Raw genomic sequence first — 22,679 nt, forward strand, 5'->3', positions numbered from 1 at the left:
ACAGCCATTGCAGTATCTAAATATGTGAAATCCTCACTAAAATCTTTTGCATGGGGATTTAAAAGGAAAGTCTCTTCTCTTTTCACACTCATCTTTTTCTCACTTCTCCTAATATCAAGGGCAGTCTTGAGAAGAAGAAACCACAGAAGGGCAAATTGAGGCTGAAATAAAAAAGAGGCCCAGATTACTTTGGCTTACTGAGGAGAGGTCAGAATGTATGTTAAAGATTTTTTTTCACCTCCACTAATAAAGCCCCACCTCCCTCTTTCCTTTTGCACCATCTGCCTGAGTCACCACCAGACCTACAAACTCCTTGGTAGAATGTTGGAAGGTGTTCAGGTCTTTTGAGACCCATCAGATGAGAGAGAGAGACTGAGAAGTCAAGTATAAATGTTGGTTTAGATTACCAAAAGAAAAGCACTGCAAAAAAAAAAAAAGGAATGACCTGCCTTTTTTCACTCAATAAACTGATCTTCCTTAATCAAATCCTTTTATCCCCCTTAGAAATGGAACCAAGATGAATTTCCATAGGAACTTTAGCTACACTGAGAAATTTAGTGTTATAAGATTTGTAACTGCTTTGCTAGTTTCCAGAAAACATCATTTTTATAGTACACTATTCAACTTTAGAGAGATGTGTAAAAAAATCAGAATGATAATGATAGATAGAATAGATAGATAGATAGATAGAATGATAATGAAAAGCTCTCATTATCTTCTTCATAATTATGGTAGTTGAAAATTGCATGACATCAATTTTTCTATTGTTTCTTATTGGGGCAGTAAGAGCGTAAGAGTTGTCATTGGATGAAACGCTGTGTCTACCTGACTGTTCCAGTCTTGTTTGGATTAATTTGTCAATCTAAAGAAAGAAAACTTGGGGTGCATGGGTGGCTCAGTGGGTTAAAGCCTCTGCCTTCGGCTCAGGTCATGGTCCCAGGGTCCTGGGATTGAGCCCCACATCGGGCTCTCTGCTCAGCAGGGAGCCTGCTTCCTCCTCTCTCTCTCTGCCTGCCTCTCTGCCTACTTGTAATTTCTGCCTGTCAAATAAATATTAAATAAATAAATAAATAAATAAATAAATCTTTAAAGAAAGAAAACTTGACTGCATCCCATTGGTAAAGAGAAAAAAAGAACAGCCAATGGACTAGAATGTCCTTTCATAAACAAGCTTCCTATTAATCGTTTTGCTATGCAAGAGCACCAAAATCAATTTATAATTTAATGGTTTGTCCTGTCAGGCACACTACTGATGGTGTTATTAATGATTTTGAAATATGCCATTATGCAAATCCCATCTATTTTAGGGGTCTTGGTCAGGCACCTACAGTGGTACTGCTTTCTTTTTCTTCTTTGATTTTCCAGTGTCACAGTTATCAAATTCTGAAACATTTTCTAAGGATTATGATCTTAGTAAATAGTGGTAATCTAAAAATAAATTTCAGTGCTTATTTTATTCTACAAACAAACTGTGTGGGGCTTCATGTATCTCATACTCATCAGCTACTCAGAGTATAGGAAATAAAGCTGTTAGGACAATAGAGGATTAAATTTGCCAAGAATAAGAAACAACGTTATTTGATTGCTTTTATTTATTTCTGAATGAGTGGTCATGTTGCTCTTTGGGAATAAAACTAGAAGCTTTTTCTAAATAAAGCCTCACCCTTTTAGCCAGGCTATACCAACCATCTCTACTGTACTCTATTTCTGTAATCTAATAAAACATGGGATGAGATGTAGGATAGGTTGGGAGTACTTGATGGAGAAAGAGAAGTCGAATGTTCAAGGTAAGACAAGCAAGAGCATTGCAACATGGCATCCACCTTGGTGTACCCAGTCATGAAGTGATAATGAACGTTGGGCCAAGAGGTCCAGAAGATGGTAGCATGGCCTTCCTAATGCCCATTAACCCTTTCCCATGCTTGCTCTTATAGCTGGTTCCTTTAGTAGAGCTGCACAACTGCAGTTTGTGATGATAAGGCAGGAAGACAGAAATTAATATCCAAAATGAAGAAGTTTGATGACAAAAAGGGTAAATGTTTGGCAGACTTTTGTAGAATAAATTTGATTTCCCTTATAACATCAAATTCAATTCTGAAATAAAGAGTGCATATATCATCATTTCTTACATCTTCTTGTACTTTCTCTAATAATTTATAACTTTTGGAGATTGGGGAATGATTAGATATCCTAGTGTAGTCAAGGTAGGCTGATTTGATATGTATATTTACACACACACACACACACACACAAATAGGTCAATTCCAGAGAATAGTTCCAGAAGTTAGACAGGAATTGTTCACTGTGTACATGTAGTTGGACTTTGTCACACCGTTGGAAGTCTGTAAATATCTAACTTCTCTGAAAAAATGATTATTGCCTTAGTCATTTACAACTGCTCATCTGGCCTTAGTATTTCAGTCTTTGAGGACACAGCTGAGGTAGAAAAGAAAAGGCGCTGTCATCAGCCCCAACTCCTTAGTAATGAGAAATTGGATATGAACATCATGTGGAGATATTTGTAAGCTGAGGAGCAGAGAGCTGGTTATGGGGCTCCAAAGGACCAGAACCAATCATCTGATCTCATTTCCCCAATGTTAACCCAAGAAAGCATTTAACATTAAATGGGGGCTAGGAAATTTCGAGAATTGTAAGAAACTTCTACCTTTCTTCTCCTTCATACTAGGAAAGAACACTGATGCTCTTTGGCATATGTTGGTCAAAATAAAACTTGGTGGTTTTGATCAATAATTTTAAAAAGGGGGGTGGCACCTGGGTGACTCAGTGAGCTAGGTGTCCAACTCTGGATTTCAGCTCGGGTCATGATCTCAGGGTGGAGCCCACCTAAGATTCTCTCTTCCTCCCCTGTATCCCTTACCACCCACCTCTACCTCTCTTAAAAAAAAAAAAAAAGGTTACAAACTAATTTCCTTCCAGAAGACCTAGAAAATTCCACCAAAATTAAACAATGTCCATGACTTTAAAACTATGCATCTGTGTAAACTCATTGTTTCAAAAGCCTTAGTCAGAAATGTTCTTGGCCAGTGTTACTGGAAAAAAATTTTTTTTCAAGGACAAACAAGGGTTTAGGGGGCTCTGAGTATGTGGTAATACAGGAAGTGATTAAGCTTTTATTAATTAGGGGTGCCTGGGTGGCTCAGTGGGTTAAAGCCTCTGCCTTCGACTCAGGTCATGATCCCAGGGTCCTGGGATCGAGCCCCGCATCGGGCTATCTGCTCAGCAGGGAGCTTGCTTCCTCCTCTCTCTTTGCCTGCTTCTCTGCCTGCTCGTGATCTCTGTCTGTCAAATAAATAAATAAAATCTTTTAAAAAAAAGCCTTTATTAATTAGATAGATATATTTTCAGTCATCAGGTTTATGGGAAATTGAGATTTGCATAATATTTGCATTTGTCCTACAGTCTGCCAGTCACTCACAACCAGAGGACCCTAAAGCTAGAAGTGCTAACAGATGGATTATGGGAAAAATTCTTAACTGAATGCCTTGGTGTACGGGTGGAGTTTGAAAGTGGTGTAAATGGTATATTTTGTCAAAGTTGAAACTCAGCTTTGGAGGGATGAGAATCAGTAGAGCATCATGACTCCCATCCCCCACCTTTCAAAACAGCTATTGGGAGGCCTCAGCTTCCATCTTTAGAAAGACAAATAAAACATGAACATTTTCCCCCTGTGACCTAGGTGGAAAATCTGACTAGTCTGAATAAGAGTTTGATTCTAGGACATTGGGTGGGGTAAGATAAAAGAGTTTGATTTTATTTTGTGATGGTCTTATGCATTTATTACTTTAATAACAGTTTATTACAAAAATATTATGTTTGGAAATAGAGTAAAGAGAATGAAGGCCCCAAAAAAGGACCAATCAGCCTATCACTCACAGATAACCTCTGTTGATATTTTGATGTGTTTTACTTATTTGTTCTAAATGAGTGAATTCCGGGGCACGGCTCAGACAATCCTACGGTTAAAGCATTTACCAAATAAATATATTTTTCTTTTCTTATTATTGTGATCTGTGTTCTGCTTTTCCTTCTGCTGGTGATGATAAACCCGTGAGTCCTGAGTGCCTAAAATCATCCTATGGCCTTGGGCAGGGGAGCTGTGCATTGGGTGACCTCTCCAATCTTTCAGAACTATCCTATACCCCTCCTGGAAGAACAGAGTCACAGTACAGAATTTTCTCAGTTGCCATTTGTCTGGAAGTGCAGCACGTTAACCTTGCTTTCCTCTTCTCTATGTTCCTTCTCTTCTCTTTCCTCTTCCCCTTGTTCGTCAATTTCTATTCTTCTCTGTTTCAGCAAAACAATATCAGTCAAGGTAATTGATGATGAGGAGTATGAGAAAAACAAGACCTTCTTCCTTGAGATTGGAGAGCCCCGCCTGGTGGAGATGAGTGAGAAGAAAGGTGGGGGAGCTGCTCCAGGGCAGAGCCCAACAGCTTCTGCTGGCCTGTGCCACCCCTGGATGCCTGCACTCTTCAGACGTGGCTCACAACACACACATCCCTCCACCTATGTAACAGGGCATAGATCTCACCCCCGCCCCCACCCCCACCCCCAGGCCACAGCAGGCCCAGCCTGGGGCTCCATCAGCCAATTCTGACCACTCTGCACACGGCAGGTCTGAGAGACGAATTTTCAGGGCGGTCAACCCGGCCTCCATTTCCGGGAGGGGCAGGGCTGATGCTGGCCACGCCAAAATGGAGGCCACGCTCTGATTTCCGGGTACTTCCTGCCAGCTCATAGAAGCAGGAAGCATTTGCGAAAGTGGCCAACAAGGAGACCACGTCACGGGGGCCCCCTGAGAGAAGCCGCCATGCCCTGTTACATACTTGTGAGGCCCATGTGTTGCCAGTTCTCCCTTCCATAACATCACGGTAACATGCAGCTTGGTGAACCCCTAGCATGAGCGTGTGACTCCAACCATTTGTTTTGCCTTTGTCTTGTGTTCCCACAGGAAGATCATTACCATTAGAATATTTGACCGTGAGGAATATGAGAAAGAGTGCAGTTTCTCCCTTGTGCTTGAGGAACCAAAATGGATAAGAAGAGGAATGAAAGGTGTGAGAGTATACAAAGACATACCAGCGAGAAATTGTACTCTTCTCTCTCCGTGTCTCCTACTCTCACACTTAACTCTCTCCTCTTCCTCGGCTCCAAGTACTACTATCCTTTGTTTCCTTTGAAGCTTTAACAGTTTTATCTCCCTTCCCTGATTCACAAATGCACCAAACAGAACCCATTCTCTTCAGGAAATGCCCCACTAACTTTGAGAGCAGACCAAAGAAAGACTAGATTTCTGTAATTCAGAAGGGAGGACCTAAAAGCATGATTTCTGTGTTCAGGTATTTATGACTCAGGGATCGTTCTCGAATGTACTTCCCACTGCTAAATCTCCCCTTGAACGTTCATGATAGAGACAACTTAATACCCACTAGTCCTGACAGATGAGGCCAGTGGTAACTAATAGGAACTTTTGGAAGAATTCAGTAATTAGGCTTTTTCACACAGCCCAGTTTTCCAAAAATATATATTTAATAAGAACGAAGGTCCTTGAAGAGTAGCTTTATCCACATTCTAGTGTTCATCTTGGCCTGAGATTTTTAATATCGTCAAAAATGACATTTAAAAGGGACCAGATGTAGGGAACTATAGTCATACAAATTTCCTTTAGTAGAAAGGATATGGTCTCCTTCAGGAAGAATTTGACCCTTGCTTATGGCCTAGCCAGCTTTATGCTCAGAAATGTTTTGATGCTTATAGAATTGACAAATTTCTAACATATGTAGTAAATAAATAAATAAATAAACAGCAGTATCCTCATAGCTAGGTTTTTTTTAGTTGAGTTGCACTCACATATTTTTGGAAAATATTTGAATAAAGAAGCCAATTTCTTTGTCCTCTTTGGTTTTATTTCTATGTTCTATGGCTTACTTTTGATAAGGAAGGACAGGAATTTTATACCACCATCAAAGATAATTTTTTATTCTGAGTTATTATAAGGGCTTCCTGCAATTATCCTCTAATAGTGGCCATTTTAAAGGGATTGTGTAGTTATACATGTAAAATGAGTTTACTACACATTAAAAGCTCTTACTCATTTCAACCAAACAATTGATGACTAGCATAGAAGATGATCAAATGGACCACTTCATAAGAAATATATGCTTTTACACATAAGGAAAAATATCAAATTTTTGGACTAATTCCTATATAGACCCAACATTTGGAGGAATTTAATCTCACATTTGTAAGAACTCAGTGACTTCAGATTCTATGAGAAAAAAGAAAGGAAAAAAAGTGTATGTCCCTGACCTAGTCATGTCCCAAATGGTACCAGGAGCCATTTGGAATGATGGAGAATGGAGCACTGGGGACCCATTTTAATGCGGCCTATTTAATATGCTTCATAGGCAGTAGGCAGAAGGCAAAGACACTAGAAAACAGAGCTGATTTCTTACAAAGATGGGATCAAAAATGCCTCATTAGCATACAGGAAAAAAAGCACTTACTTCTAAATGTATTCCTCCAAAACACTGTCTTCTATCTAAAGGAAGAGCATCTTGGATAGAGCTCTTTCAATTGTCGTTTTAGTAAAATATGCCCTCATTTAAAAGCAAATTAAAATTCCTTGATAGCACTATCTGGTTTCACACCCTCCAAGTGGATTCTTGTCACTATAAATAAAATTACTGACTTGTTTTAGAAAGTATCCTCTAATGCCACTAGCCGTTAGCAGCGAAATGGGGCTGAAAACATAATTGTAGCATTCCCCACCGCTCCTAAAGAAATTTATATAATATGTTTAGCTAGGGAGCTTCCACCAAAATAAAGTGCTGCGGTATAGTCTGGGTTTAAAGCACATAACCCGGAAATCAGATTATGGTTACGATGCCTCCTCCCCACTACCTGCCTTGTCAGTTCCCACAAGAAATATTATGATTGCCCAGTTAAAACATGCAGAAGTCATAGAGAAGGACGCACAAATAAATGCTCATTCCTGGCACTCAGGTTTTGAGAATTTAAAAAACATAAGTGTCCCTTCACTGGCCAAGAAATACCATGCAAATAGAACCTTCAGGGAGAGCTTTACGTTGGGCCAAAGTCTTCTTCAGGAAGGGCAGCCAGATTGGAATTTCCTAAGATGTTTCATCTGTTTTCATTGAAGGAAAGGTATATAACACCTGAAATTCTGCATCATTTAAGAATTCAGTGGAATAAAAAAAAAAAAATTCAGTGGAATTCAGTGACTTCGTAGCTTCTGGGCAATATTTACTGAGGAAGACTTACTCAAATGAAGTTAACAACAACTTCATAAAACGTTTCTACTCTCTTTGGTAAATTAGATATCTATATTATATAAGAATAGTCAGTAGAAATGTTTTATAAAGTGCCAAGAAATAACAGCTAAGGGGAATTGTATCCGTATCTAATCAGTCACACACATTTGCAAAAAATTCGTGTTGGGATTGTTTATTGGAAAATATTCCCAGTGCCTGCATTTCCCTGGGAAGCACCCATGTTAGCGGTGGCTTCCTACCCACTGGAATCAGATCTGCCTGGATTTCTTTCTGCTGATATTCCTCTTACTTTCATTATTCATCTGGTCTCTTATTCTGTGTTGTCTTTGTCTGTTTCCTTCACAGCCCTGTTATTGAATGAGCTTGGTAAGCATTTCATTTCTTCCATTTCCTTTCCATTTCTCTAGGTGATTTTCCATGAATTTCAGGTGATACAGTAGCTTTCTGACTTTTATATCTATTGATTGACTGGCAAGACTGTTGTCTAGGGCCATTGGCCTCATTTTTGTGTAGGTTAGACAGTTAATATTCCCATTTTTAGTTTAGTACAATCTCTTTAAAGACCAGTGATTGTTTAGGTATGCACGAGAATTAAATTTGTGCACTAAGTCCCATAATCTTAAAAGAATGAGTAGTAATTAAATTGTGAATGGATACTTTCAGATTTTTCTTAATTATAAATACAGTTTGGCAAGATGTTGTATCTTGGATGGGTGGCCAGGCAGTCCGATATCACTGGTATTTGTTATTTAGAATATAAATTAAATAAATTGTAACATTTATTATTTTTTTTCTTTTTTAGGTGGCTTCACAATAACAGGTATGAATTTTTAAAGCTAATGACATTGAATTTTTTTTTTTTTGCTGTCTTCGCCATATGTTGTTTACATTTTTAAAAATTGTTTCTCATTTTTATTTGTTTTGAATGAAGGGAAATACCTGTATGGTAAGACAGATTTTTTTTTTTTTATGTTCTTCATTTTCCCCCAAACACCCTGGAAAATCCAACTCGAACCACATTTTATGTAACCTGTGTTAACGTTTAGCTGTGGCACATGGTGTGCTCTTGCTGATTTTACACAGTTAACATTGTGCACATTAACAATGTGTGTGTTGTGTTGATGTACAAGCAAATTTGTATGGAGAACCTGTAACTGTTCACATTTGGATACTGGTTGATATGAAAATGTTCACATAGCACTGATGGTGTGCCGTGCATTCTGTTAGATGCTGCAGGTACCAGATTAGATAAGACAACCGCTGGCCTCGAGGACACATGAGGATGGACATCCAGGACCAGGCTCGGGCTCCTAATGCTAAGTGATGCCCTGTGAGCAGAGGACAGAGCAGTCCCTTCCCCTCATCCCATGACATCAGTCTGAGCCCTTCTTTGAGGATTTTAGTTTGAGTGTTATTAACATGACCCCTAGAAGTGCACTACACAGTGCTCTATATGGACCCAAAGTGCCACTCTAAGAGTTTAAAACTCTTACATTCCTACTGGCGTCCAGCCTGTGTTGGTCACATTACTTAACACAACTCTAAAGCTGTTTTCCCATGTACAGAAGGAAGAAGGGGTCCCCTTCCAGTATCCCCCCCCCCCGCCAACCTTTCGGAATCATCTAGGCAGAGTTAGAGAGAGACAGAGAAATATCAAGTGGTCAGTGTGATGTGTCTGAAACTGCAGGTTGAAGATGTCTCCAAGGGCATCGTATTACTGGCCACAGCATTTGCCAATAGATTGTACAGATAACACTACTGTCATTATTTTTTCTGCAATCAGATGAACCAACACATTTGAAGAAGGAAATATTCCTAAAAATTCCAATTTTGCTCAATCCTGTAGTAGGGGAGTTGGGGGTTAATTAAACCACTGTTCTTGTAAACTCGTGATCAGGTGGTTCCAACTAGATTCTGTCCAAAGTAGAACTTTCTGAAAATGAGCAGTTTCACAGGGGCTCTTATTTCCTCACTGCTTCTTTCCAGACACGGCATCTAATGACAGAACGATCCACAGACTCTCAGAGACACAGAAACTGCAAAGGATAAAAATGTTAAACAGGACAAGTCCTCATAGAGGATTTTTTAAATCTGAGCCATCCAAAGCTCTCCCAGGTCAAGTCTCCCTGACTGTGCACTGCTGAAGATGCTATTTTTGAATCCAATGCAGGAATTTCCATTTATTTTTTAAAAAATTTATCTTCTTTTTCTCCACCCCTCGTTTGAACTCACTGAAGTCTTGGAAATATACTGTTCCTGTCACCCAATAAGTTGGTTAACTTTGTGAGATTTGAGGGCTGTGGAAATTGGGGAAGGCAGCCTTCATGGCTTCTGAAATAATTAGAAGAAAGCCAACTGTTGTAGAAATATTGTAGTCTCTAACAGCACCTTCAGCCTTATGCAGCCTGATAATGAGATTTTCACCAAAAATCTTGGGCTATAGAATGCCTTGTTAAAATGCACTGATATATTTAGATATTTTCCTATTTTTCTTATTGAATATGTCAGGATTTTGCTTCGATGGCCTTTCTTCCATATTATCACTTGAAGCATCTTCCCTTTTAAGTATCTAGGTAATAACAGAATCCTAGTTTTCTTTTCTCAGAAATTGTTCCTATCATGTTCTAGAATATCTGTCCGGTAATGTCCAACATTTCCTGCCTCGGACACATCTTGCCTTCAAGAGAACAGAATCCTTTCTTCCAAAGAGTTCTATCATTTCATGTACTTATTTCATTAAGTTCTTCCTTATGGCTTCAGTTTGATATAATAGTTTTTCTATTGTTACCACCTCTTCCCTACCCTTGAAATTGATAGTTAGAACAAGACAATGTTCCAGAAGCTCTCTGGGAATCTCTACCTTGGCCTGTTCTTCTCAGTGTATATCACCCTTCTTCTCCCAATCCAGGTCAGAATGCCTGGGATCCACTCTCTATAGATGCCCTGGGGAAGGTTTTAGAACTGGGGTCTACACAGTGAAAAGCAGCTCTAAGTTGAAAGAACTTTTCTTTGAAGTCAGTTTGAGGCTTTAAAGTCACAGCTTTGAGATGCTGGGGCAATAGAGAAGAATTAATCTAGCCCTCGGACTCTGCCTGCAGGCTTTATGTGGTCTTGTGCAGCTGAGTGTGAAAATCTAAATTTGAAGCAGGATATATGGAAATTGAAAAAGTCATTTGGTCCACAGCCCAATATATTTCAGAGATTACATTAGTGGTGGACATTAAGTACTAGAGGTGATTCTGGAATTTACAAATCTTTACGTGTTGCTCCTAGACCTTGCCTCATTGAAAGGCCCTTGTTGGAACCTATGATCTCATTGTCCCTTGACCTTTTTGGCATATAACGTGATAACCCCCTATACATTATAGCTCATCAGAGTTTGTGAAGCATTTCATATTCATTATCTCATTTAATCTTCAGCCTTATGGGTTAAGATTTTATTGTTCTCACTTATAGGGAGGAAATGAAGGTCGGAAGTGATTGATCAGTCCACCCCAAATCACCCATCCAGGATTCAGAGCCTGGCCCTCTGACTTTAAGTCCACAGCCATTTGATGGGTGTCCTAACCCCAGTGCTTTTATCTCCTCCTTTTCAATCTCTTTATTCCTACGTTCGTTTTAACCCCTTGGCAATCCAAAGCCCAGATGCTTCACAAATGCCATCAGTGTGTAGTCCAGTCAAACGAAAAGTGAGGGGGACCCCAGAAGGGGGAAACTAGAGCAAATTAATTTGAGTTGTTTAATAAAATTAAATATTCTGGTTCAATTTGGAAAGAAGAGAGGCCCATCCGATTCCCCAAACAGACAGCCATAGAGTTATATAACAAAAGTCAATATACTTCCTTAAAAGTTGCTTTCCCAATTATATTATGCTCATGATATAATGGACTTAACAAGGTACATGGCTTTTTAAGAAAGCCAAAGTATGAAAATTTAAAACACTTTAATCACTACAGTACCTACAGCAGAGGAACAAATCCCCTTCAACTTTAGCTTCATTTACGATTGAGGAAACTGAGTCTCAGAGAAGAGAATTGCTCTACCCAAATTCAGACAGCAAGAATTTGAGAGTTGGCACCAAGTCCCAATCTCACGATTTCCAGATATGTTGAAAGTAGCTCCTTGGTAGAATCCAACAGCAGGTGGATTTGGCAGTCAACTGAACCAGAAGTTTAATGGAGACCCTAGGCCTTGGTAACCCAGCAGTTGCTATGATGATGGCATACCCTTGCAAAGCCTACCAGCGTATGAAACTTCCCCATTCAGATGCTCAGGAAATAAATAAGCATGTTCCCAGATGCTATGTTACTCAATGCTCAACAATCCTGTAATATGGATGGAGCAGGGGCTGCTATAGGGAAATGTGGGGAAATTGGGTAAGTGGCCTGCTCAAGGCTATGTCGTTGGCACCCATAGGCTTTAAAACCAGGTTACCTGCAATCACACCAAGTGCTTTCCATTGTTTCATGAGGCCTCTGGAAGCAGTAACTTGAAGGACAAGGATACTTCACTCCAGATGCCTGCAGAAACCTAGCTGCAGGAGTGTGTAATTCACTTACATGACCTGGTTTGGCTCATAGCACACTTGACCCATTTATTTGCTCACTTCTGTGGCCTCCATTGGAGTGGCTCCTATCCACTCAGCCCCCAAACTAACACTGCTTGTGATGTGTGCATCTGGATGTGGTGTTTAACTGACTAATTCCACAGAGCTCTGGTAACAAACCAACACCATTCATTCTGCTGATTTTCTGCCTGTCCTTTTTGCTAGGCCAACCTGTCTTCCGGAAAGTTCATGCTAGAGAACATCCGATTCCCTCTACTGTAATCACCATTGCAGGTACTCATTGCATCATGGTCCTTGGAAACCACAGTTTACTAGCTTGAAGCTACCTATCTTCAAGTGTTCTTTAAGTCTTTAGACATTGAGGTAGCAGACTTTGGCCCCTGTCCCTAGTAGAACGTTGCTAAATAATGCAGTGGCTTCTCTGACATTCCGAATATGGTGGGTCGGCCACAAAACACAAGCCTATCCATGCAGGAGGGGAGGCCTGGTAGAGGGAGCACCATGGGCCTGCAGAGGAGATTGGACACCATGACGTCTCCCTTTCACGTCTCAATATATTCCAGATTTCTTACAAATCTGGCTTCTTACACATGGGTCTTTCATTCCAAGTATAATGACGTTTCTTTAAAAGCAAGTTGCATTTCTTTGCACAACTTGCCTTTCTGGCCTCCAGGCAATATGTTAGCCACATATGCACGGATGATAGTACATCTGTGGGGGTTCTCCAGAGGGAACATTGCCAAGGTGACCAGAGGATCCCACAACCATCCCATATCTACTGTAAGCTTAGAGCCGGGCATCATCTCCAAGTCTGGATGACGACAGGGATATTCAATCCTCGGTCATGCCCATCACTGTCACTGGCTGTGGTGGTAGAAACACCTCTCCACTCCTCATCCTCATGCCCCACTTCCCTACTTGATAATCATGATACCCAGACCTGACTGCAGACTTGTTCCAGAATATTCCTGGTGGAAATAAATAAACCAGTCTCCTTAGGCTCTAACCAGAGAGGCCAGTCAGGAGCTGAAAACTGTTAAGAGGTCTCTACTCTCAGACGTGTTAGTGCAGATCTGAGTGAAGGATTAAAATAACCTTGAGCGATTGTCCCACTGCTGGCCTTGTACCCCTTTCCAAATTTGACATTGTTGGTTAAGATTAAAGATTGCCAGGCCGTGAGAGAACAGCAACAGTAGCTTCTCAGGTGCAGATCTGCATGTGGGTTGTTCTGTTTTCTTTTTTTTTTTTTTTCCCCAATTTATTTATTTTCAGAAAAACAGTATTCATTATTTTTTCACCACACCCAGTGCTCCATGCAAGCTGTGCCCTCTATAATACCCACCACCTGGTACCCCAACCTCCCACCCCCCCGCCACTTCAAACCCCTCAGACTGTTTTTCAGAGTCCATAGTCTCTCATGGTTCACCTCCCCTTCCAATTTACCCAAATTCCCTACTACTCTCTAACGCCCCTTGTCCTCCATGCTATTGGTTATGCTCCACAAATGAGTGAAACCATATGATAATTGACTCTCTCTGCTTGACTGATTTCACTCAGCATAATCTCCTCCAGTCCCGTCCATGTTGCTACAAAAGTTGGATATTCGTCCTTTCTGATGGAGGTATAATACTCCATAGTGTATATGGACCACATCCTCCCCATCCATTCATCCGTTGAAGGGCATCTTGGTTCTTTCCATAGTTTGGCGACTGTGGCCATTGCTGCTATAAACATTGGGGTACAGATGGCCCTTCTTTTCACGACATCCGTATCTGTTTTCTAATAGGGATTCTCCCTCTGAGCCCTTCAGCTCTCATGGCGCTGCTGCTTCAAAAAGTAGCCAAGCCAGAAAGCATAAGCGGCCACTTTTTCAGACAACCCGGGTATCTATTAGCTTCTGTGATTTGTCATTTACAAAATCAATTACTGAAAAGAAGGGAGGTCCTCTACTGGTGATTTTATCACGGGGTGGTTTTATGTTCTGTCAATACGGATTTTAAGAGTGGGTATGAATTACCCAGTGGTCTTTAGGTTGTGCTGGTTAGTGGAGACCCTGATGTTCTGTGATTGATTATCAACTTCTCAGTTAAATATGGTGAATTCAAAAAAGCATACATGTATCTGTATGGAGAGAGAGAGAATGCATTTTCTGTCTGAGAAGCAAAATGAAAACCCCAACATGTGGTCATTAGACATAACTAAGGAGGTGAAACTGACTTGGCCAGAGTGAAATGGACAGCACTTGATCCAGTATTCAAAGTAAAAAAGAAACAAAACAAAAACAAGAAACAAAATAAAACAAAGTAAAAAGGAAACAAACATAATAGATGATCCAAAGGGGGAAAAATGGTGTTAAACTACTTCCCCAATTAATAAAAGATATCTAAAGAGAGGACACTTTTTAAAAACACAGCTCCAGCTCTGTTCTTTGCCAGGATCTGTAGATCCTAATTTATCAGGATCGTCGTAGAGCAACAATGGGATTTATCCAGTTGTCTCCTCTCCATTACCTGTAATTCTCTCTTAAATGCTCGTGACATTTACTAAGTGAAAACAGCCCTGACACCTCCATGACATTATGCCTTTGTGCTTTGACTTCTGTCCGCATGGAATGCCCCCTCTGACTGCTACCTCCTACCCAACCTTAGCACCACCTTTCCCTGGCAAGCTTCTCTGGAGGCTTCGATGCCAATTTCAAGTACTTTTTCTTTCCTGAAGCCTTCCCTGACTCCCGTAGGCAGAGCAAGCTGCTTCCCCGCCCTGTTCCCTCTGCCCTCACCTTGCTGCACTACAAGTTGTCCCGTCTCTATGCCTCACTTCCCGTGTGAACAATGAATAAAGGATCTTTATACACATAGAGCCTACATCAGGAACTAGTTACAGACACGATGGCACCAAACTAAGCATTTCTTCCTGATCAGAAGGATTGAGAGGTGGTTAAAACAGGAATAACCTTTTTAATCACTGTGATTTGATTTCATTTACCACTGCATCCATTTATCTAGCACCATGTTCCAAATAATTTCATTTTGTGAAATGGGGCATTAAACAATGCTACCACATCACCTTTCTTTTGTAATTTCCCCAGTTTTCTACCCAAATTGCCTTGAGCCCCATTTAAAGCAACTTATCATTTTTAAGTAAACTACAGAAAAGGAAGCCATAATAAATATTCTCTCCCAGGGGCTTTGCAATTCAAATAATAAACCCAGTTGTTCTGGGGGGAAAAAAGAATCATTTGATGTAAGTCTCTAAGACACCCATGTTCAGCCAAGGTTTTGAACAAAGACACTCAGATGTGACCTGCTGCTAAGAAACTACCAATAACCTTAACCTGGGCTCAAGGATCAGAAAGCCATGAGAATCACAGTGTGATTGATTTGAGCACTGGGTGGATTAGACATACATACCTCAGCCTCCCACTTCCATGGCTGCACACACATAATTTCCAGGACAAACCCTGTGGACACAAGTTGGAACCCTTTGCCCTCTCTTGGGTCATAACTTCCCAAGCCTACTATAAAACACATTACTACTTGTACAGTTAAAATTAATTTCCTGGCACCTCTCCTTTGCATCTGCTAAATTTTAGCAGTTTCTGGCCAGTCTGAAATGACTTATTTTTAGTCTTCATCTAATTTCATTGGGGGCCCTGTAAAAACTGGGGATAGAAAAGCAGATTCTAAAATATTCCTTTAGGAAGAAACTATTGAATCCATACTAACAAATTAATGAATACGCTACATTCTGCTTCTGCCTTGGATTGGTTTTGACACTTGTTATACAAAATGCCAGCAGTATTCCTAGCCCATCTGCTCCGGGCCCCGGCCATGAACAACTAGCCTAGGAACCAGTTCTCTACAAATTTTGCTAGAGCATCAAATGGAACCATCACTGTAGGGTCCTTAGCAGAGGGAAACCATGTCTTTGGAGGGGATGGGAGGTGTGGACTCCTACAGAGCTGATGCCTAAATGCAAAATGCAAGAAGAGTGGGCTAGAAGTCTCTCCCTTTCTCATGTTTTCATCAGTCAACAGAGTCCTCCTGCAGGCACTTTGCCTGGAAAGTTCTAGAAGCAAAGACATCAGGGCTGAGGTCTTTCCATACCACCCATACTTCCTTGAGCTGAAGTACATTTGACTTGACTCTAAGGGGAAGTAGTCTGTCTTGTTCCAGCGTCCTGGGCCTAAAGGATAAGGAGGTAGAGTGATTATAGGAACAACATTTACCCTTCACATGTGCGTGGCCTTTTCAGTCTGGGATTTATCCTAATAACCTTCACACAGAGAGGAGCCAACTGTGAGCTTCCCCTCATTAATGGACTCTCAAGTCCATTAACATTTTCTTAACACTCACTGGCCTCTCCTGCAGTGTCAGCTACATGGTGGTTCTGGAAATAATCACGCTCACATGGTGAGTAGTATTAACTCCCAAAGGCCTCACCTCTGCCCTCCCTATTTACTTGAAGATGAACGTGGTCAAGGTCTTCCTAGCAAATTTGAACTTCCCACCAGAGAGAGGAAGCACTGGAGCACAGACATCTTAGTGAAATGGAATGGATGCTTTGCTTCTTAACTTGCAACAGAGGCTCTGGCTATCATCAGAATTTCCCTTCCACCAACTCAACTCGTTGGGCCTGGGGGATTTTCTGTTGCCTCTAGAAAGTGGAGAGGAGGAGGCCAGAGTCCTCCATTCCTTGTGTCACTTTTCATAGTGGCTCCTTCGGTGACCTGCTAAAGGAATGTGTCTAAACAGCCAGATGAACCAGCATCACAGGGGACGGCTAGATGACGTCCTCAACATAGACGATGTGCAGGCAGAGACTTTCTCAGTGACATGTGTCTATGCGTGATTTTCCTGATCCACACTTTGGCTTGTGCTCGGGTTGTGGATCACCCTCTCCACTTGCTTTCAACAAGCATGACAGTGACGGGCTGCGTGGCCTGCCCCGACCCTCAATCCAATTCTCCCCTCGACTGATGATCTCACCCAAGGGACTTTTAGTGGGCTATCAGGGCTTCCTTCCTTCTTGGTTTTCTTGTAGCAGAATCCAGGGATTTCCAAAGAGGATTGAGCACACTGCTAACTTTCATGCCCTTCCCTTTCACAGAGGAATACGATGACAAGCAACCGCTGACCAGCAAAGAGGAAGAGGAGAGGCGCATTGCAGAAATGGGGCGTCCCATTCTGGGGGAACACACCAAGCTGGAAGTGATCATTGAAGAATCCTATGAATTCAAGGTACGCTTGCCAACACTGCCCCTGGGGGAGGCCAGGCCCATCGTGGAACCAAGACTATCTATTCATAATGTTAGCAAGTTCCAGAATTGGCTTATTAACCAAGAAGCTTTTCAGAGAAGAATTGGAATTGGAAAGTTGGTAGGGAACCCACAGGTCCTGCAAACCAAACTGTATCAGGGGGTGGCATCTGTCCCTGCACAGGGGTTCCCCAAAGGGAGGATGTTGTCTGCAGGGATAGCAAGGAGGAAGCAAACGGGAATTGCAAGAGATTGTTCTGTGTGGGAGGAACCGGGCTCTATTTAAAGAAGCAAATAAATTCATCAGAAGCAGAGCATTCACACTGCTGACAATTAGGAGGATTTTGTTCTGGAGAGGGGATGGTAAGCTCTCCCTTGTCCCAGCCCACTGGGACAAATTCTCATTTATAGTTAGTCCTCCTCTTCAGATCCTAGGACCTATTAGCACAGTCAACCTACCAAAGGTTTACAGTGCCTATAACCAGAGAGTTTACAATTGAGCTGATAAAATTGGATTCCTGGTTCTCTAGATGATGAAAGTCATTTTTCCAACGTCAAGCAGTTGGGTCTTACGGTGATGAGCTTAGCATTTTGAAGTTAACTTCCCACCCATCTTAGCTGCTCCCGGTGCTCCCTATCCCACTTCCATCCCGCCTCACCCACACAGCCCTGACGTCTGACCCCAGGAGAGCCACTTTGACTTTGTAGTGGGACATGAAAGGGAACATCATTCTCTGGTTTTTCAGAACCACAAACCCAGATGGCAGATGTATTTTCCCCACTTATTTTTCAAAAACAGACTCTGCTTTTCTTTGCAAAACCAGAATGAGGATCCCGAAAGAGAGAAGCAGGCCAGGGACTTGGAAGCCTCGGTATTTTATCTGAGATGTTTCAGAACAGTGGCCTCTTCCTTTAGCTGGACCCATTAATTGTTTTTTAAAACTGGTCCACAAAGTGAGGTGCCTGATAGGAGATAGGTATAAAGAAAAACATCTTTTGCCATTACAGTGGAATTTTTTAAAAGATAAAAATGCAATGAAACTTCCCCCTTTGGGCTGCTGAAAAATCACTGTTTCTTTCACTCATTCCCATGGAAAGAAAAAGCAGGGGTAAAGACTGGGACCAGTGTTTTCTAGGCAGACCCCAACTATCAGAGCTCAGTTGTTGTTCAATCTAGAGCCTGCCTTACTGCACACCTAAGACTGGCACACATACAGACACACACAGGTTCCCTGTGATCCCAGGGTACAGGTGATGCAGACTGTCTGTTTCTATGGACCAGCCTGTCCAGACATATCCAACCTCACTCTTTCTCATGAACCTTCTTCACCTGGAACCAGAGCACCTGGTGCAAGCTCGTCCCCACCCCCACTCCACCTTCCAGGGTTCTCATGGGGAATAATTGTGTGTTCTCTCCCTTATGGGACAACCCTCAACCTTTTCCTTGCACCCTTGACTAAGAGGTGCCATCACAGAAACTTTCTGGAGGAAGCATTGAGTTGGGCATGGCAGGGCACAGTCTCCCAGGCAGCAAAGCTTTCCTGGGTCCAAAGTTCTCTGTAGTAACAACTCCAGTGACCGGAACATTTGAAATTCCCCCCATCTCTTCATATAAGTTCACTTGTTCAGGGTTCTTATCATCCCAGAATAGCTTCCATAGACTGTTTCGTCCCACCTCCTGGAAGTTCATCACTACTTACTGTTAACACAAAAGGGAAATTGGGAGCATGTCCCTGAGGTGCCCTCAAATATCAATTTTGGTAATATGTCATTCTTTTAAGATATTTTTTTTTTAGACCAAAGCTGTTTTAAAGACCTTTTTCAAGACTCTCAGAACTGCTTGAAGACCCAAATCTGGGTGATACCTCACTATATCCCACTGTGACTTTGCCCACTGAGTTCTTTACTAGGTTGTGACTAAGGGCTTGACTTTCCTAATACCCACTGGTGAGGATGAGGTTATACCGATCGTTTCCAGCTCTAGGGCAGTGAGAGTTGATCACTGGCAGTTTATAATCTACCCTGGGTTTTTCATCCACATAAATTTTAACTTTCATTTATTTTAAAACTTCATTCTTTAGAGAGATTTCTTGAGGCAAGCCTGTGTGTTGAACTCTTAGAACAGCTTATCTCTTTCATTGTTTATCTGCCAGGTGATGGGATTCTCTGCCTTGGCATCAAAACGGAGAGGGCTCCTTTGGGGAGACCTGGTCCATGTTTCCATGACCTTTAGCAAAGATCAAGGTCATTTCTTGTAACATTCTACACAGAACTTTGAACTGACATCAGTCAGGATGCTCAGAGGGCTTGATGAAATGGGCCTGAGTCCAGAGACAAAAGACATGCTTGTCATGTGCTTCAAGTTACCGTGGCCAAGAGCAGTGACACTAGAGCTGTTATCAGGGACACTAGCAGTTCGAGACACAGGCCCTGGGTGGAAGGTCGCCACCCTGACGAAACAGCAGAGCAAAGAACAATGTTGAAAATACAGAATGGGCCAGTTGGAGATGGGCCCTTCAGTGCTTATTATCATCTCCGCGTTCAGAGGACCCTTGTTGAACGAACCCACGTGACATTCTGATTGAGCCTTGGCCTCCCACAGAGGCTGCTTGGGTCCCGTTTTCCTGACTCCCAGTAAGCTGATAACTTTCTCTCTTCCCAAACCATAGTCCGTTCGGGTCCATTGCATTTAGGCACGTACAGAGTTTGACCTCAGACAAATAATATGTGTTTTCTGCCTCTTTGCAATTAGTGGGAAATCGAGGATGCTCTGACAGTAAGTGTGGATGTGTGGTAGACTAGACCATGTGGTAGTTTCTCTGGGAGGAGCGGCCTCGTGCCCTGGAAGTGACCCTTCTCCCTCTAGTCGCTATGGTCTGTGGTAGCGCTTTGGGTGCACCTGCTTGCTTAGTTTTCCTGTGACCGTTTGGCTGTTCCTGTTGTTACCTTAACTGACATTTAGAAAGCTAGAGAGTGCTAATTGTATAAAACCAAGTGCTAAAAAAAAAAGTCTAAAGAGAAAATAAAATCTAAAGAGAAAAGTAAAGCATGGGGAAATTCAGTGCGACGCCAGTGGCCATGGGCCCAAAACTCTATGAATTCACCTGTTCCTGTCTCGTCTTTTGTTGCCTGCAACAGAAGCAGAGTTAGAGTGAATTCTCTAACAGCTGCCAGGCTGACAACAATCAGTAGCCAAAGAAAAATCTCTTTATTGATGATCATGCAGCAGCAGTCTTGGGGCTCTGCTGTCTGGCTGCAGTTCATTGACAAACAAAAGTATAATAATAACAGTTTTTAGTTCCATAATCTCTCTGCCAGTTGCCGTGATTCAGAGATATGCAAGGCTGGGCGGGTCATATAGTAATTCCTTTGCAGGCAGCATCCTACCGATGAAGCCAGCAGAAAAGCAAGTCCAGGAAGCATTCAAGGGGAAGGGCATGGGGTTTTGCAACATCTGCTGTTCTAAACACTGAAGCCATTCTTCCCTGGCCATTAGGCAGTGAAGGAGGCTCATATCTGCTATGAAGAGATTTCTATTTCAGAAGGGCTCCAAGCAAGGGCTCTGCTTGTTTGCATTATCACGACAGTGTTTGATGTCAATACTGTCGTCCCGAGCCTAACATCCACCATCCTGTGTGTAGCTCTGGGGTTCCAAAATCAACAAGGCTTTAGATTTCCCGTGGCCTTAACCAACTCAGCAGTTATTATCTTATTCTTTCCAACCTTTCTAGAGTACCGTGGACAAACTTATTAAGAAGACAAACTTAGCCCTTGTGGTTGGGACAAACAGCTGGAGAGAGCAGTTTATTGAAGCCATCACTGTCAGTGCTGGTGAGTGCCTTTTTCTGCATGCTATAAATTACAAGGGCCCAGCCTGTGCTTGCTTTTCCTACTGTGACCACTTGGTCTGTGTCAAAGCACCGAAGAACTTCCAGGGTAAAATGAAAAGAGAAATAAATGTATTTGTAGCACACCTGCACATTTCGGAGACTGATTTAGACTTTCTAGATGAAGCAAATGTCTTCAAACGTGGCATTCTTCTCCATCCGCATTGTGTCTTTCTTTCTGGAAATAGATGAGATAAATTTAAAGGCTTTTGTGCCTCTGCTTCACAGATAGCCAATCATGGGGCTTTGTCTGGAAAATTCCCTGAGGGCAGGAGAAGTGGCCAAGTGAAGGTCACAAAGGCGGCAGGAAACTCCCAGGTGGGATAAGGGGACGTGAAGACCCTTCGGCACTCCCATCCACTTTATACTCTCTTCAACAACATCTGACAAATAAGCATTTGCACGGTAGAATCACCTTCTGTTTCTTCCTCTACAAGCAAAGTGCAGAGTCTTATTTAGGAAAATCCTACAAAAATGAAGTTGTTTTCCAACTCAAGGAGTCAGAGACCCGAGGGAATTAAATATAGTAAGAAGCATCTTTTTCCTGGATTGTCAAGCCTTGTCCACTGTCTGGGTGATTTTTTAAAGACAGAGGAAAGTCCCTCTCCAAGATTTATGGAAGCAACACGGTTATGGGCTCCCCCTGCCCTCTAGTTCTTCTGCTCCATCTCTCCTGGTTCTTTCTAACATTCCCCACAGGTTCATCTTCTACTGTTGCAGCTAATGAACAGAACTAGAATTTTTTAAATAGGGATTTCCACTGTAAAGTATGGAGGTAGCATCCATGACTCCGAACACAACCCCCTCTTTCCAATCTGCCACAGAACAATGGGATGGATCTCTGAAGTGCTGTGGGAGCAGAGGGTGGTGAGATTTTCGGGCCTCTTTGCTATTAGTGTTGTTTATAATTACACTTTAGTTTCTTGAGATTGAGTGTACAAGGGAAATTTATGAACATTAAATGGTGGGAAACTGCTTGGAGAACAGATTTGGAATTTACACACAAATTCTGCTTAGGGGAGGGGGAAACCCCCTGTCTCCATCCCTCTGGGCTGCCATTGCCAAATACCAGGGAGTGGGCGGTGATCACAACTGGAGAGGCTGGGAAAATCCAAGGTCAAGACACTGACAGATTTGGGGTCTGGCAAGAGCCTACTTCCTGGTTCATAGACAGCTGTCTTCTTACTGCATCCTCACACAGAGGAGTGAGCAAGAGAGCCCTCTGAGGTCTTTTTTATAAGGATACCAATCTCATCCACAGGGCTTTGTCTTCATGGCCTAATCACCTCCCAAGGGCACTACCTCCTAATACCATCATATTGGAGACTAGGTTTCGACATATGAATTTGGGGGCCAGGTGGGGCGGCAGGGGTGGGGAGCACACAAACGGTCTATAGCACTCCCTCATTATGGCTTATGTTTTTCTAGAAATCTAACATTAGTATCTGAGATGGGAGCTACAGTCTATCTTCACAGAGACAAAAACTAAAAGGACAAAACCGGCTGGAGTAAGAAACTGCTGAGGAGGCCAGCTGAAAACGTGAAAAATAATAAAATTGCTTTATGAGCTTTGATATACCAAAATCAGAACATTAAAAACATTAAAAGCAACATAAACTTTAATGATCCATTCCCAGTGGTTCCCAGGTCTC

General features: G+C 42.0%; 1 protein-coding gene across 7 annotated transcripts in view; it reads left to right on the forward strand.

Annotated features, from left to right (window-relative positions):
• The window catches only part of SLC8A1 (solute carrier family 8 member A1), a 330,601-nt gene that overhangs the window by 259,066 nt on the left and 48,856 nt on the right, over nucleotides 1-22,679 (forward strand). For 6 of the 7 annotated variants that reach the window (XM_044261685.1, XM_044261688.1, XM_044261682.1 and 3 more), the window contains exons 3-8: nucleotides 4,315-4,421; nucleotides 7,662-7,682; nucleotides 8,119-8,136; nucleotides 12,088-12,156; nucleotides 16,993-17,123; nucleotides 20,872-20,971. In XM_044261685.1, coding sequence (XP_044117620.1) covers nucleotides 4,315-4,421; nucleotides 7,662-7,682; nucleotides 8,119-8,136; nucleotides 12,088-12,156; nucleotides 16,993-17,123; nucleotides 20,872-20,971 — 446 coding nt within the window. Of the gene's footprint in view, nucleotides 1-4,314; nucleotides 4,422-4,972; nucleotides 5,077-7,661; nucleotides 7,683-8,118; nucleotides 8,137-12,087; nucleotides 12,157-16,992; nucleotides 17,124-20,871; nucleotides 20,972-22,679 lie in introns of all 7 variants that reach the window. The other variant, XM_044261684.1, reaches the window with a different exon arrangement.

Source organism: Neovison vison, chromosome 8, assembly GCF_020171115.1.
Source record: "Neovison vison isolate M4711 chromosome 8, ASM_NN_V1, whole genome shotgun sequence".
Lineage (NCBI taxonomy): Eukaryota > Metazoa > Chordata > Mammalia > Carnivora > Mustelidae > Neogale > Neogale vison.